We start from the raw sequence: 17,781 nt of genomic DNA on the forward strand, positions 1-17,781 counted from the left end.
TTCGTGCAATCTAATGTTAAGTGGAACATTCATATTGAAACTCTATGTAAAAAGGTTTCTAAAGGTATTTTTATGCTTAGAAAACTTAAATCTTTTGTAAGCGTAGATGTGTTGAAAGCTGTTTACTTTGCCCATATTCAAAGTCATTTATTTTACGGAATTATTGTATGGGGGCATTTTGGTAAGTAAGAAGACTATTTTTATTACAGAAGAGAGCAGTTAGAGTAATGTTTAATGTCAGTAGTAGGATGCACTGTAAGCCATTGTTTAAGAAACTTGGTATTTTAACTATTATTTCTCTGTACATTTTAGACTGTTTATTATATATCAAAACTAATTTAGATACAATTCCTACAAATAATTCTATTCATAGTCATTTTACCAGACAAAACAATTTCCTTAGAGTAAATCAGTGCAATTTTCAAACAACTATAAACAGTTTTTGTGAATTTGGTGTGAGGCTTTATAATATGCTACCATACAATGTTAAATTGCTCAATGTAAAACATTTTAAAAATGAAATTAGATCTATTTTATGTAATATTTGTGTATACTATGTCGAAGAATTTGTTAATTTCTTAAAAACAAAAAATGTTTAGGTAGATGTTTGTGTATGTGAACATATTTTATATTCGTATTTTATAGTATGCTGTACGCAAATGATGCTCATGACACTATTCTCTGTATTATTTGTACAGTTTATGAATAAAGAATCTTTTGACTTTGACTTTAGTCGTAGAATTATAGAAGAAGTCTTATTTTAAAGATATAATTAATACGTATCCAAACGCTTTTCAAAAATGTTCTATATTTTTATAGGTTATTTATTAAACTCAAACTCTTTTAGGCTCTTCATCATTTTAATATTAAAAATATATAAACTTTACGAGAAAACTAAATAATTCAAATATTACTTATTCATACAGTGTAAATAGCATATAATTTGATATAGTACGTACAAGAATAGTGTCAAACAATGATGGCGAGAACAAAACTTACAATATCTACTAAAAATGATTGGATATTAAATTTTGTTAAATTCAAAATATTCATCAAGGCTGTATGTGGTTTTTCAGTTACATATTTTTTTACAATTATTAAAAAAAATAGTTTTACTTTTTATTTTTTTCATATACTGAGGTAATTTGTTGTGCAGTTTACCTCCTTGATAAGGTTTCTTTTTAAAAAGTTCTAAATTATGCTCAACTTCGAACTGTTGAATTCTTCCCCTATGTCTAGTATCATAAGAATAAAAACTTCGAACTTCATCAGTGAATCAAGTGATTGACTGACAAGTATTATATTTACATATAAAGCGAGCTCACAGTCATTATTTTTTGTTGTCTGAAATGTGATTTTACGGATGTACAATAGTTCAGGTTTAACATAATTCGAATTGTACGTTTTTTGTAATACTAATATTCTAAATAAAATCTAAATTGTTTTGAGGTTGCTCCATAAATACTAATGCCAAATGTAATAGTCGAATAAATAAATGCAAAATATACCATCCTTAAAATATTTGTAAAAAATATTATAATAAGTGTTTGAATGTGTATTTGTAAGATCTTAAAAATGGGACATCGGCCATAATGTTATGATAAAAAATAAGGACAAAAAAGTGCATGAGCTTTAACATTGTTGTTATGGAAAAAAACTCTGGATTGTTTCACTATTGCCAACTAATTAACACAGATTGTACTTTGAAATGCCCAAAACCAGAACTTTGAATTTCTTTACCTAACTCTCTCAGATCTATCCCTCCCTTACAAATTTGTAACACAAAAATTTAGTGTAGTTGCCAACAACCTTAGTAAGGTTAGGAGTTGACCTTAAACTTTAACCCCTTATATACAGAATCAATGTCACTGAGCAGCAGGACACTACTGTATAGGCTCACATCAGTTCTGGTCAATCGTCATTAAACAACTGCCACTACGCACTGGCCCTGAGTTGCGTAAAGAAACTGAAAATGTTATTTAGGTGGTAATTAGTGGTATAAAGGGGTTCCCCTTACATGGCAGAAAGCTGTGAACGCTTTTTTAAACCCACCATTACAGCTTTGTGTCTTTCAAAAGACATATTTGATTATTGGTTTATTTCTTCAAGTTTTTTGAAATACAGCGGTTTTACCATACCCCCTCCCCCAAAAGCTGACTCCTAGTTATACCACTGTATCTTCCTATAGCAATATTTTTGACATTATTGCCTGTTGCAGAACGTTATTACTAAACTGTTTGCTCAAAAGTAAATTAGATTGTTATCTCTGCCAGAGAATTCTCAAAGTGCAAGAAATTATTGAGATGATTCTCAATGTTCAGCCTAGGACACATTGTGTAACTTGGACATAATTTATCTAAGAACTCTTAATATAAATATCTTACAGATAAGGATTGGGCATGGATTAAAAAGCACATTAAGCGAAGCATTAATGTAAAGCAAACAATAAGATACATGCAACATAGATGATGAAAAAAGTATTAGAAAACAGTAAATAACACATGAAAGTGATGAAGGAAATAGTTGTGGAAATTCACTGATTTTTGAAACTTGAATGATATTTTGAATGTGAAAATGAAGTACATTATCAAGGAAATCTATCTGACCAATAACTTTATTATCACTATTGATAAAATTTTAAAATGACTATTGAATGTTTTCTGGTTTTTTTCAAAGTGCAAGTGGGTTGGGAAATACTAAAAATTTCAAGATAGCAATTTATAGCTTTGTAATCCAACAAAGAAATAAAGATTAGAAACAATTTGAAGCAGCTTTAAATTTTGTCTTCTTATGGATAAAAAAATAAGTTGCATTCATTTTGGAAAAAGGAAAATTAAAATTTATTAATATTACAACAATAATTTTAGCTGTATATTGAACATTTTAAATGTATATAATTCAAATTTAAAATTTGGAATAATTTAAAAGGAAGCGGAATAAAAATTAAAATTCTCACTATAGTGTGCATAAATGGTAATATATTAAACTTATCTGTCATAAAACAGCACACATCAAGTCAGTTTGGTAGTGAAAATGTTTAATTTTAAATAAAAAGTTCTTAATTTTAAAATGGCTGCCATATTGTATGGTGGTAAGATGTTGCAAATTAAATTTTGTTTTATCGAGTTTTTATATCTGTATGGGATTAAGGCAATATTTCTTGAAATCCTTTAAAAATGTGAGGAGTGTAATAAATATTCCAGAAAGATTTCGGTTTTATTTTCATTATTAAAAAAAGTTAAGAGCTGGGTTACTTAATAGTCACCCTGTACAAGGTGACTGAGTAATATCAGTGATTTCTTTACTTTTATAATTGATTATTACTAATCAATTAAAGTTCAGTCTCAATTACTCATTAGTTACTAAAATCATGAACTGGAGAATACCGGGATGATGGTATTAGTGACTAGCTAAGCCAAACAATTACAACAAAAACAATTATTTTTATGAAGCACAACTAATTGTGTTCGTCACAAAATCTGCTGATCTATTTAAGCTAAACACAGCGCAAAAAGTAACAGTACGGATGTAGACTACAATCCTAAGACTGTGTATATACAGTTAATCTGCACAGAAGCCAAAAGTGGTTAGGGCAGACATGCAACACACGCGCGTTCCAACCTGTAAATACTCGTCCAACTCGACTTGTCCGTTCATGTTTGTGTCGATTTCCTTGAGGATCTCGTGCAACTCTTCGCCGGGAACGTCCGCCTCACCAAAGTGCTGCAACAAAAGCTGAAGCTTCACAAAAGCTTCTTTGCACTGAAAGCATCTAATGGGTTTTGGCTAGGATGACTGTTGAGATTGAATGAACTGCTCCAAAGTACGGATGATGATCCACAAAGTTTTCTCACGCAGGAATATTTTCCTTTATTAAGTTTAGAAACAGCTAAAGAGGTGATGACAAAGGTAATTATGAAGTTGTCAAAGAATTGCAGAGAAGACTTTCATGATTATTCAAATGAAGTTTAAAAAACATGTAGAGCAACATATTTAGTGTCACTTTAAAAATTTGAGAAAATCATGGAAAGAATGGAGATTTTATAATGAGAACTACAATCAACAACCTCGAATCTTGTAAAAGACACTATCAGCAGTAAACGTATTCTAAAAAGAATAGCAAACTGAAGACACCTCAACCACAAAACATAAGTGAACTGATGACTGACGATAAACACAAGTAAATTGCTCAAAAGAAAATTTGAGCTATTTAAAGACCTTCTAGATCAAATAATCGATTACAAGAATGAATTTAAAACAAATTAGTTCACTAAATTCAATGGTTGGAATTTATTGTTGGATTGATCAAACAAAACAACCTGTTTCCAACGATCTTCCATTTAAATAAAAATAAATAAAGTAATGAAATTTCACCTGCGAAGAATGATGTTTAAATGACAACACAACAAATATGTGTGATGTTCGTATGATAATAGTTAAAAATGTTGAAGAGGAAACATGCAGTTATTTACATAAATTAAGACAACTAAAACAACAAATAATGAATTTTAGAACAAAATATGGTGATACTGTGGAACGAAAAGCAGATTAAAGAAGACTAAACAAAAGTGAGAAATGCCGGCCCCAAGCTGCGGTGACATCAATGGTTCAGGTGATACCATTCTTATTCGTCCATTACCTGGATGTAATCTTCTAGCCGCAACTGGTTGAAATATACAGGAGCAGTTTCATTCATAAAGTAACTCGCTTCTTCCTCAGTCATTTCTATTTTCATTGCCTGCAGAAAATCTCAAACATTTACATATAAATATATTAGTTAAGGCTACATATTCCATACAGTAAAAATCCAAGTATGAAATGTTACAACCATACTGTCAAAATATACAGTATAGAATTTAAATCCCTTTGTCTACATTTAAAACTTACAACTAACTTTTGTAATTGCAAATGAGATAATATAAAATTTTAATAAGACTATTTTTTATACAAAATATGTAACACAACACTTAATGTGCTACAGTTTACTAATAAACAAGTAATAAATTATTTTATTGTAATTTTTTTCTGATTGAAAATTTTTTCATAATTTAGTTGTTAGGCAAAATGTTTTACACTTTTTCAAGAATCTGAGTATATATGCCTAATTTTGTTCCCAATAAAATAATGGTAATTATGTATATCTTTGATGTTTTTGAAAATGTTGTTTGTTTTATAGAAGAGAGGGTGCAAGTTAAAACTTTTATACACAAAACCTTTGTTGTATTTTGTACATACCAATTCTAATTGCATCATCTTTTCTGCAAAACAAACAATTTCAAAAACATCCAAGATATGAGTTTTATTATATATATATATATATATATATATATACAGGGTGATTCAAAACTAAACGGCAATCTCTCGGGAGCTTATTCTATAGCTAAAAACAAGTAAAAAAGTTCATATAACCATATGCCCGGAAACGCTTCGTTAGCGAGTTACGCCTAGCGAAAGATTTCGCCCGGATTTCAGAACCCTTGGTGAAGTCAGGCCGTATTAAAAATGGTAAAGGTAGTTACAAAGATACAAATTACGATTGTTTTTTATATCTGACAAATTTATTAAAATTCGTCCCAGAGCTGTAAATGCAATACTTTCAGAGATATCTTACGTAAAACACAAGAATTGGTGCAAAGAAATAACACATTTTTGTGTTTTAACGTAAGATTACTTCCATAAATGTTAAATAAAGGTCATTTTTTTTCTTAAACAGATTTGTACAACATTTAATTCTGAAAAGATTCATGTGAATTACTTAGGAAAAAATTAATAATAGGTATTGAAATTTAGCTTTATTTAAAAATAAAACAGACAGCACAAAAATGCATTATTCTTGACTGGCAAATATTTAACTGACGTGATAATCGTCTGGTGCTTGTGGTTGGTGATAATTCTACAGCATTTATTATTGCTTGTTCATTATTATAGTTCCTTGCGCTACGTTGACGGACCAGTATCTATTCGCTTCGGTTTAAAGCTACCAGTTTCTCTAAGTCGTCTCTCTCCACAGCTTCAAATGTTTTGCGATCAGGTGTTCTACGATGTGGAAAAGTATCACGATATTCCTGAACTGCAGCTAAACCCATTCTTGTTAACTTTGCCGTAAAATCAGTATCATGTCCGTTTATACTCTTCAAACGAATACATACCATTTACATTATCTGCCATTATTTACTAAGATAATTACATACACTTTTTATAAAAATATTTAATAAAATATTTTAAAAATAAATATTTAATAAAAATATTTTATACACTTGTATAAAAATATTTCCAAATAATCACAGGATCTCACAAAATACAATCTTCACACGCCACAATACAAAAACCTCCATAAAAGTTATTCAAATATTACTTCATGAAACTTAATTGTTGATCAGCTGATATTGCCAACCTTTGCAAAGAAAATATGACGATAAAAAGTGTTGAATAAATGATCAGCTGTTACTCACAACCTAAACATTAGTTAATATTTTATGCAGATAAGAATATGCATTTTTGTGCGTCTGTTTTTATTTTTAAATAAAGCTAAATTTCAATACCTATTATTAATTTTTTTTCCTAAGTAATTCACATGAATCTTTTCAGAATTAAATGTTCTACAAATCTGTTTAAGAAAAAAAATGACCTTTATTTAACATTTATGGAAGTAATCTTACGTTAAACACAAAAATGTGTTATTTCTTTGCACCAATTCTTGTGTTTTACGTAAGATATCTCTGAAAGTATTGCATTTACAGCTCTGGGACGAATTTTATAAATTTGTCAGATATAAAAAACATAAAAAACAATCGTATTTGTATCTTTGTAACTACTACCTTTACCTTTTTATACGGCCTGACTTCACCAAGGGTTCTGAAAATCTGGGCGAAATCTTTCGCTAGGCGTAACTCGCTAACGAAGCGTTTCCGGGCATATGGTTATATGAACTTTTTTACTTGTTTTTAGCTATAGAATAAGCTCCCTAGAGATTGCCGTTTAGTTTTGAATCACCCTGTATATAAACCCATCAATCATTGCTATTAACACATTTGATGCTGGATCTCTAGATTGCTGTTTCTCTTTTATCAAGACAAGTGGACATTGTACCTTAAGACCACGCCTGATGTCATTGATGGAAACATAACCCTTGTTTTCCTTGTCTATGATGCTGAAACGCTTGATGTACAGTTGGATCTCCTCCTTTGTCAGGTTGATGGGGATCTTGTCTCTGCTTGCCCGGTTCACCATCTGTCCCATCTCATTCTGCAAGAACTCCACCGCTCGGTCGTATTGTTTCTGCAGACAAGTGAGAGAACAATTAAATATGATGTACAGTTGGATCTCCTCCTTTTTCAGGTTGATGGGGATCTTGTCTCTGCTTGCTCGGTTCACCATCTGTCCCATCTCGTTCTGCAAGACCTCCACCGCTCGGTCATTTTGTTTCTGCAGATAAGTGAGAGGACAATTAAATATGATGTACAGTTGGATATCCTCCTTTGTCAGGTTGATGGGGATCTTGTCTCTGCTTACTCGGTTCACCATATGCCCCATATCATTCTGCAAGAACTCCACTGCACAGTCATACTATTTCTGCAGACAAGTGAGAAGATAATTAAATACAAGATAAAATTTTAATTAAAATTTCCATTATTAGATATAACAAATTAATAGATTTTTACTTTTCTATTTTATTTCCTCCGTTGAAAATGTATTTATAAATAGTCTCAGATGACCATTGTCATGGATCTTTGTACTTTCAGAAATTATAAGAACAGAGATTGTCAAAAACCAATTAATCTGTGGGTTAGGAATGTGTTTAAAGGTTAAAAATCTATTGCAGATTGCAGATTTGATAAATCTGTCATAGGTATCACAGGGTATAGGTATCAGTATCAGTTTCTGTGATTTCCTTCCACTCATTATAAATTAATATATTGAAAATAATTTATGATTTGTGGCTAGACTGACTATACTAACAACAACATTATAAGAGTAATGCCTTCGTGCTCCCACCTCAGGGTAATAAATATTTCAAAATTAATTTTTCAGAATTAATTCAAGATCAGGTATGTACATAGTAAATAAACAATGATGATTTTATACAGTTAATTTATATAAAAACAATCTAACCAGAACTATGGTGATTTGATAACATTGAATAATCAAATAATACTGATAACTGTTTGTCCAGTCTTTTTACTGTGCTATGTTTAGGACTCATTTTCACTTAGTTTAAACAAATAACTTGAGTGATGCATTAAGATCTGGAGTTAATTAACTTACAGTTCTACAGCAAACAAGACAAACCTTTTTCTCGTCTTCACTCCACTTGAGTTCGTCAGCCATGATGTCGATGATCATCGGCAAGGCCTCTTGCGCAGCCTGTACATTGAGGAAGGACAGCCTCAGGCGCCTCGCAATCATGTCGATAGCTGACATTGCGTATTCGCGCACTCCATAGCGCACCTGTTACATACATTTTTATTGGTTTTAGCCAGTTATTAACATTTTTAACCCTAGATATGTTGCACTGACAATCCTGTTGATGATATTTTTGTCTTAATATTAATTTTCTGAATGGAAAGTTTGTTTATTTCAGTATTGGGCAAAAAAGGAAGTTTCATAATAAAATATACCGTACTGAGATTTCACTCACCTGGATGGAATATTACGTTCGTGGCTAACAAAATTTAAATAAATAAAATTTTTTTTTCTCGTTCAAATTTTATTGCTACTATGCATAACTCATAAGGAAAGTTTTTACCACATATTTACAAAATTATTTATATCTTTATATTCCTTATGAAATTGGGCATAAACTTTATATTTTGGATTTCCTACAAAATGTTTATGATGATACTAAAATATTGCTGTAAAAAGAATTTTTATCTAACATTTGAAATAATTATTTATTCTGCGCAAACAATTTTCTAAAGTTCATATTTATTATTTTTTTAGCATAATCCGAATCAACATTTTCTGAGAAAAAAACGCTGTTTAACAATGTACAATTAAAGCAAAATTTAACCTGTAAGCAATTAAAAAAATAAGCTTGAAAAATGCTGAAAATGGGGTGACCATTTCGAACATTTAACATTGCACAGATCTAGAGTTAAATTAGACTTATAAGTAGAAACATAGTATTATCACACTTTTATCAGAATAAATTACTAGATTAAAATAAAAACTTTTTTCATGTTGAATTTGTTACTTATCAAATTATCCTACTGAACTAAAGATCAATAGGACCTTCCCAAGCACTGACCTCAGCGTCAATGTAGGGGAACTCCGGATGGACTTTCTTGCCGATGATAGGCCACCGCTTGCCGGTGAGTGCCGCCAACTTGGCCACGGCAAAGGCACGGTCACCGTAGCTGTTGGAGAGATGTTTGGCCACTTCCGTCTCCAGTCCAAAGTCCTGCACCAGTCGGATGTACATGGTGGGAGTCCACCCGTGGGCACCCTCAATGAGCAGTCCGTCTGTCTGGCACTCCTTGTGCACCGGCTTCAGGTCACAGGCTGTTCAACACAGCTCAGATTTAGAAATAGGGTTTAAAAAACTTTACATCTTACATGTACATATTACAGGCCAAGCTGACACTCATACATTACATGTCAAAATTATGTAAATGTTTTGTTTTGAGCTTGTTTGTCGTCGACTTTCTTTAGATCTCTTCAGACGAACATGATTCCCGATTCCAGGAGTCAAGTCTGAGACAGTGTCAGATACCAGATGCTACAATAAAGGGAAGATGAACTGGAGTTAAACTCAAAATTCAATTGAATCAACCCTTCCTACCATAGTTATGTTATGTGCAGAAAAATCGGTTGCTCCACCGTGCTTAGAGATTGTGTCTATCACATCGTAGTGCACTCAATTGTGTACCTGATGAGACAATGATACTACCACTTCACCTATTTATATGTGTCTCTGATGTATTCAAAACGATGTAAATGTTTCGTTTTGAGCTTCTTCGTCGTCGACTTTCTTTGGATCTCTTCAGAAGAACATGGCTCCATATTTCAGGAATCAAGTCTAAGACAGTGTCAGATACCAGACGCTGCAATAAAAGGAAGGAGAACTGGAGATAAACTCAAAATTCAAATGGTGTCTCCGATGTCATAACAATATAAATAGTTTATTTGAGCTTCTTCGTCGCCGACTTTTTTTTAATCTCTTCAGATGAACATGACTCCAGATTCCAGGAGTCAAGTCTCTGACAGCACCAGATTTCAAACACTGCACTAAGACGAAGATGAACTGGAGATAAGTCAACAATCACATTTATACATTATTGTTCAATGTTGGCTACTACCAAACATGCAGATAATGACCAGGAAAAGTTGATTGTGTGCCAAAACAATCGGCTCTAGATAGTTATTGTTGACAATACTACTTTAAATTGTAATGCCAAATTCTATTATTACTACACCACTATTTTGATAACCTGAACACATTTAAAAGGATTCATCCTCAATGGCATTAGTGTGGGTGTCAACTGACACAGTAAACTCGACTTCAAAACATTAGGGTCTTAGACCATTCTCAAAACCATACTTCAAAGCACCTGGATTACAGCAGCATAATATATCTCCCTTTCTCTCATTGAGTAGACTCCCTAGTGGAGATTTTTGTTTTTTGTCTGCAGGGGCTAGAAAAAGGGAGAGAAAGAGCCTCTATTTTAAACCTCCTTGTGGCTAATTAATGAATAGGTCTTTTTTATTATATTCAGGTAGTAGCAAACAACCTGATTTGCCTGTAACAACATCATTTCATCAGGTCTAAAATTTTATTGAGTTTAATGTATATCATGCTTAGTGGTATAATATAATTCGATATATATATTTCTAATGGATATGTAATTAAAAACTATACAGTTAGGTTTTGTAAGAAAGGAGTGCTTGTATGTAGTAAATTAAGTTTCAGTGTTTGTCAGAAAATTTTAGTTATATGAATTATCCTTCTTCTGGAATCCAAGTAAATCGTTTCCATTTTTTTTATTCACCTAATCTGTGAAAGTCGAATTACCAAATAAGCTACTGATCTTGTCAACAGTTGTGAATTACTGTACTGCATAATGTAAATACAGTGCTGGGAGCTCTTATTGACTATTGTAATTTTCTATGAACTATTTTTGAAGTGACTGTGCCGGATTACTTGTGCTTCATTATTTTTGCACCATCCTTGCAAGACAATAATGCAAGGATAATTGTCAATAATCCTATTATCAATAATGTCAATACTATTGCAAGATAATCTCATGTTTTTTTAAAGGCCACATAAAATTTGGCATTACATGACTACCTTACATTTTTTTCATTACAATACGAGTCAAATAATGTACAAAATTAAGCATATTTCTGTACATTCAATTAAGTACGAATTACAAAAAAATTTCATTACAAAAAAATCAAAGCTGTCCCACCACTAGGAGGTTAAATACGGAGATCTGTCAATAAGTTAAAAAAAGACTATAAATAACTTTAATGTTCAAGAAAAAATTATTTCTGATGAAAGCCTTCCTCTTAAACTTTGATCTCTGTCATTAGACAAACTGGACATGAGTAACCTTCAAAGAATCGCTTGGTTTTTAATTGCAGCACGCGGCATGTGACAGGATTGCAAATATGTTTGGCAAACGTTTTATATTTGGCAGAGGTCTGCTGGTTTCTAAATTGGGACAATGTTCATTGTGTGGCATGTCGGGCTTTGATACAGTGTAACATCTTGGCAGCATTGTCAGCCGATTAGATTGATTACTGTCTGTCTGTCTGATCGTCTGTCTCCTCTGTCGTATTAATACAAACTTGTAGAAGGTTGCTGTTGTACGCTCTTAAGATTGCAGTCACAATTTAATTAAAACTTGTAATTGAAAAGAACTTAAATGATTAAAGGATAGCTAAAAATTACTTGGCCCTACCAACAATTGACCAAACAAAATTGGCAAATAAATGTCTAGAGTGTTCTTTTATAGAATGTTTTATGAATTTGTTCTAAGGCTAATTTTGTATGAAAAGTATTCTATTAAAATCTTCTAAAGTTGTATTTCCCAAACTAACAAGCCATAAATTAAAATACTTTAAAGAAACTAGTAAGGACTAATTCATTAACAACCCTTAAGACTTTGCCAATAAGCCAAAAAATTATCAGTAAAAAACTGGTGAATGAGCTTGCTTTTTGTTCAGTTGGACAAGAAACTGAAGAAACCTCTACTGTAATTCTCCCAAAATTCTGGAGTGAAGACAATAAAGCCAATACAGATGCTTTAGCTTAAGTTCCCAATGTCATATGTTTCAGGAGCAAAGGTCCCACCTTGCATAATCTAACGATTTGAGAAAGTATAGCTAATAAAAATCCCACCTTTGATAGCTGCGTCAACAGCCTCGGCAGCCATGGCTCGGTAGGTGGTCCACTTGCCACCGGCTATCGTGACGAGATTGGAGTCAGACACACGTGCACGATGTGGTTACGGGCAAGTGACTGCGTGTCCTCCTTGTTAGGGTCAGAGACCAGTGGTCGGATACCGCTCCATGCCGACAACACGTCTCCTCGTCTCACTGTCAACATTACATACTTTACATAAGTGTAGTTGCGCACTTGAACTGTGAAAGTTAATCAAAATTTAGTAGACCAGATGGAACTTACTGTTAATATTGCTTCTCAAGAGTTTCAAGGTTATTTATAACACAACTGCATCTATGATTGGAATGACTTGAATTTAGTTTAAATTCTAATTTTGGAGTCTCTTTTTATGTTTCAATTTTCAATGTTTTGAGCAAATTACTTATTGTAAGCAAATAGTTTATTTTGCTTTATAACACTTAACAGTTTTAAAAACAAAATTATCCAAACACAAAACAATTAATTTGGCGAAGGTTTTTTATTTGCCTGCTAGTCTTATGTGTAATTAGTACTAGTTGTACTGTAGTTTGTTGTTGAACATTATTTTAATTTTTTTTTACTATAATAGTGGTAATGAATTTAAAAGCATAATTTAAAGAAAAATCGTTCAATATGAACAGGGTCTTTCACAAGAGATTGACACAGCTTTAAGAAATTGTAGTAAACACAAAAATTGGAACAAGGATGTTCCTTTGCCATAGTCTATCTCTCTCTTTAAAAAAATATTTTTAAAATGGCAGTTGTTTTAAATTTTTATGCTAAATTTCACAAAGACCGATGAACAAACTAAAATCTTTTTGAGCAATGTAAAAAAATCCTCATAGTTATAAAAAATGCACTTCTTCATGTGTTATTTTATGATAATAATAACTGATAAGTCAAGTGATATAATGCATGCAATAAAAAAATGTACATATGAATACTTCCTGCTACCCTGAGTGTACATTACTACTGGCAACATAATGATATTTGCTTTACCCTCAACATCCGGATTGAGGTCATTCTTGACCTCAATGAGAATCTCATCCTCAGTGGCAATGAATGTACAACACTACTGGCAACATACTGATATTTGCTTTACCCTCAACATCCGGATTGAGTTACTTCTTGACCTCAGTGAGAATGAACTGGATCTCATCCTCAGTGGGCTTGAATGTACATCACTACTGGCAACATACTGATATTTGCTTTACCCTCAACATCCGGATTGAGTTACTTCTTGATCTCAATGAGAATCTCAACCTCAGTGGGCTTGAATGTACATCACTACTGGCAACATACTGATATTTGTTTTACCCTCAACATACGAATTGAGTTACTTCTTGACCTCAATGAGAATCTCAACCTCAGTGGGCTTGAATGTACATCACTACTGGCAACATACTGATATTTGCTTTACCCTCAACATCCGGATTGAGTTACTTCTTGACCTCAATGAGAATCTCGACCTCAGTGGGCTTGAATGTACATCACTACTGGCAACATACTGATATTTGCTTTACCCTCAACATCCGGATTGAGTTACTTCTTGACCTCAATGAGAATCTCAACCTCAGTGGGCTTCAACGTACATCACTACTGGTAACATACTGATATTTGCTTTACCCTCAACATCCGGATTGAAGTGTACTTCTTGACATTAATGAGAATGAACTGAATCTCAACCTCAGTGGGCTTGAATGTACATCACTACTGGCAACATACTGATATTTGCTTTACCCTCAACATCCGGATTGAAGTGAATCTTGACTTTAATGAGAATGAACTGAATCTCATCCTCAGTGGACTTGAATGTACATCACTACTGGCAACATACTGATATCTCCTTACCCTCAACATCCGGATTGAGGTAGTTCTTGACCTCAGTGAGAATGAACTGAATCTCATCCTCAGTGGGCTTGGGGTGATGTGTGATGTCGCAGGGTAGATCAGTGGTTCCGGCAATGGTGTTCCGCTGCCATGGCAGGAAGAAGATGACTCGGCCGTCTGACGTAGCAGGGTCTAAGAGTCCCATCTCAGCTGGGCTGCGTGCAAGTTACATCAGGCTCATTATTTGTAAGGTCAATTCATTACAAATAATAACAATGAATAGCCTGCTGTTAAGTTAAACTAAGATTCATGATCTTAAAACGCACAAACAAATTTTGACATGGGAGATCTTTTATTGAGCAGCTATTGCTCATGTACGAAGTGTGGTAATTAAGTACTGGGAATTTAATAATAGTTGTAAACATAATTAATTATGTTTTATAAGCGGGAACCTTTTAGAGTTCCAGTTAAAAGTTGAAGCCAATATTTTATGTTTAAACATGTTTTAAAACATTTTTCTGGTGTCGTGAAAATTAGTGGCTCACATTACAAACAACGTGTTGTGATCCAAGTTTTAGGAAAATGTGATTTAAAAACCCTTGAAAATCCTCAAAAAACTGCAGGTGGTGTACAAAAACTGCAAGTTGAAAACAAGAATGTTTGAATTGGCCAATGGTTTAATGTGTGTATGAATCAATAGATGATCTGCATGAAGGATCACCAGTCACTTTTTGTACCGACGCAAATGTAGATTATTTGTGCACATTGATCACTGATCCTATAGTCTTAATATCCCTCCAAAATTAAGTTCTACCTCAATTAAGGGAATTCATCATGGTGCCATATGGGAGGTGGAGGCAGCAGTAACCACAAAGTAGTGAACAGTTTGAATTCGGAGGATCACCAAGGATGCTTCCAACTATGGGAACAGCGTGGGAATTATTGTGTAAGAAACTATTGTGAAGGATGATATTAAAGTTCTTCTCATAACTTAATTTGATAATGTTTTACTGATAAACTTAATTGCCACACCTCTTTTTGTTTTGCAACCCAAACTGAGCCACCTACCTGTAATATCCAGGGAGCACGATGTGTACACCAGAGCTTGGGCAGCAGATCTCTTTTATCTTAGGGTTGTCCATCTTACGGATGGAGTCGGTGAAGGGTCCGGTTGCGTTGATGATACTTTTGGCCTTGACATCCCACTCCTTGCCAGTTATCTCGTCACGTAGATGTGCACCATTCAGTTTCCCCGATGCGTCCTTGTGCAGTTCGCACACTCGCACGTGGTTGGCGACCGTTGCACCGTGTCGTGTAGCTGTCAGCGCAATCGCCAGACACATCCGAGCGTCGTCTTGCTGGCCTGGACAGTGAAATGTAATTCACTTTATGATTGGAAAATCATTGTATATAAAAAAAAAACAGATACATTAGTTAATACCTCAGTTGGCAGAAAAACAGAAATCTGGATTTTGTGGATTTTCAGATATTGAAAATTAACTGATAACAATAACTCTCAAAATTCGTTCAGGATGTGGCTCAAATAATTTTTAACTGTATTTCTTTTAAATATTATATTCTATAATATCAGGTTAAAGTACTGTTTTAAAATTTAAAATACATTATTTAATTGTAAATTAGGTACTAAAAGAATCGTTAACTTTGTTTTATTTTTCCATTTGGTTTATCTGAAAAATAACCAAAAAATAAAAAATTCTCATAAAATAACATTTATTTACAGCCTGTGAGGTGAGTAAAGAAACTGGTAGAGAAATTCTACATTAAGTAATAGAAGAATGAGTTCAACAGCTTCTTTAAATTATTTACATTTCATATAGGATTCAAGATTTTATTGATCATTAAAAATACAGTTATGCAATAGTATTTGTCAAGATTAGTATCAAACAATTTTCACTTTTCGTCACATGTTGGTACATTCTGTTTTTTAGATCAAAATTTAAATAAAAATAGTATAATATTATAAATAATGTTTAAATGCAAATATTAGGAGTAACAGCAGCTAGTTATGCACTACTAATTTGCCAAAGCCTAGTTGTACTGCAAGAAATAAATTTCTCTTAATTGTTAAAAGCCTTAAGTATTGCTGTGCATCGTTAATCAGTTTACTTTCTCACTTCATAATCTGCAAGTATATATTTACTTCAATTATCAAGAACCATGCTGACAAGAAAAGAAATAATGCCTTCAGCAAATAAGACTTAAAATTGAAAATAAAAAAACTACATTTACAAATTCTGGTTAATGGTGAAGATATTTTTATAGTACTCATAAGAATTACAAAAATTTTAATAATATTTGTTGCATACTGTATTACTATTACATTACAATTTAAATTAATTATACTGGTTGATAAATATATGCCATGCACTACAAGAGTAGTATACATAAAAATTCAATACATTTCCACAGAATTAGGAGCTACATTTACATTACAAAACCAATAAACTTATGTTTGCAGCAAAATGCAGCATTCAGCCATTTATAATTTTAAAATCTTTTAACATCTTTTTAATCTTTTACATTTGATAAGATTTATATTTATTTGTTATATTTATATAAACATTAATGTTCATTACAAAACAAATAAGACAATTATAGCAATATATATATATATATATAAATATGATTAATATTTATAGTAAGCATTTATACCTTTAAATATTTAAAAAAATCCAAACTTGAAAGGCATTCATAAAAATATTTTAGTATATATGTAGATTCTACAACAATTTTAAAAAAAGGTGCAGACTAATAACGATGTGCTAGTGAATTACTTGAATAAAAAAACACACTCACAAATTAGGTGGTTATTTTCACAGCGCCTAAAATCAATGTGTCTAATTATGCGATCTACACTAATTTTTCCATAAAACCAAATATTATTTAAAACAGCTGAAATGCCATTATATTTTTCTGGAGATATGTTTTAATACATTGCTATATTTATATTCTGTTACAAAACTTTTTCCTTTTCATTATTCTAAAAGGTGAGAACAACTCTGTTTTAAAATAACTCAAGAAGACAAGCAGCTTTATTCACAAACACCTAAGCTATTTAAATTTCAAGATAAAATTCCAACACAGACCTACAAGATGCTATTCAAAACAAAACAATTAAAATCAATTAAGACAGAGTTCAGTTCGAATGATTAGTTTAGCCCTTTGCCCTTGGAAGGGTCTTTTAAAAATATTCCTCTCAGCTCGTGCAGCCAAGTCAACGACATTTCTCCACAAACTCGGGAAGTTATTTTTACTCAAATGCTCTACTCAAATAAGATAAACAGCACTGCTGTCCTCTCATCATTTCCCGTTGTTCTTGGTAGGCAAGCTCTGTTAATCATCCGTAATTTTCTAAAGTGCTCGGATGGTCATTGTTTTGTTCATGATTTCTTATTTTGCCCATATAACCAGCACTGTTGGTCATTCATGAATCCATATTTTGCCCAAATAACCAGCACTGTTGGTCATTCATAATTTCTTATTTTGCCCAGATAACCAGCAATGTTAATCAATAATGATTTCTTAATTTGCCCAAATAACCTATTGGTCGTTAATCATTTCTTCTT

At 32.5% G+C, this 17,781-nt stretch overlaps 1 protein-coding gene across 1 annotated transcript in view; it reads right to left on the reverse strand.

The window, feature by feature from the left end:
• LOC124364190 (glycerol-3-phosphate dehydrogenase, mitochondrial-like) overlaps window positions 1–17,781 on the reverse strand; it is a 43,732-nt gene that overhangs the window by 2,575 nt on the left and 23,376 nt on the right. Inside the window, 8 exon segments of the mRNA XM_046819479.1 lie at window positions 3,622–3,723; window positions 7,090–7,278; window positions 8,290–8,448; window positions 9,248–9,501; window positions 12,344–12,434; window positions 12,437–12,540; window positions 14,216–14,409; window positions 15,263–15,557. Coding sequence (XP_046675435.1) covers window positions 3,622–3,723; window positions 7,090–7,278; window positions 8,290–8,448; window positions 9,248–9,501; window positions 12,344–12,434; window positions 12,437–12,540; window positions 14,216–14,409; window positions 15,263–15,557 — 1,388 coding nt within the window.

This window comes from Homalodisca vitripennis, chromosome 6 (assembly GCF_021130785.1).
Source record: "Homalodisca vitripennis isolate AUS2020 chromosome 6, UT_GWSS_2.1, whole genome shotgun sequence".
NCBI classification, from domain to species: Eukaryota; Metazoa; Arthropoda; class Insecta; order Hemiptera; family Cicadellidae; genus Homalodisca; species Homalodisca vitripennis.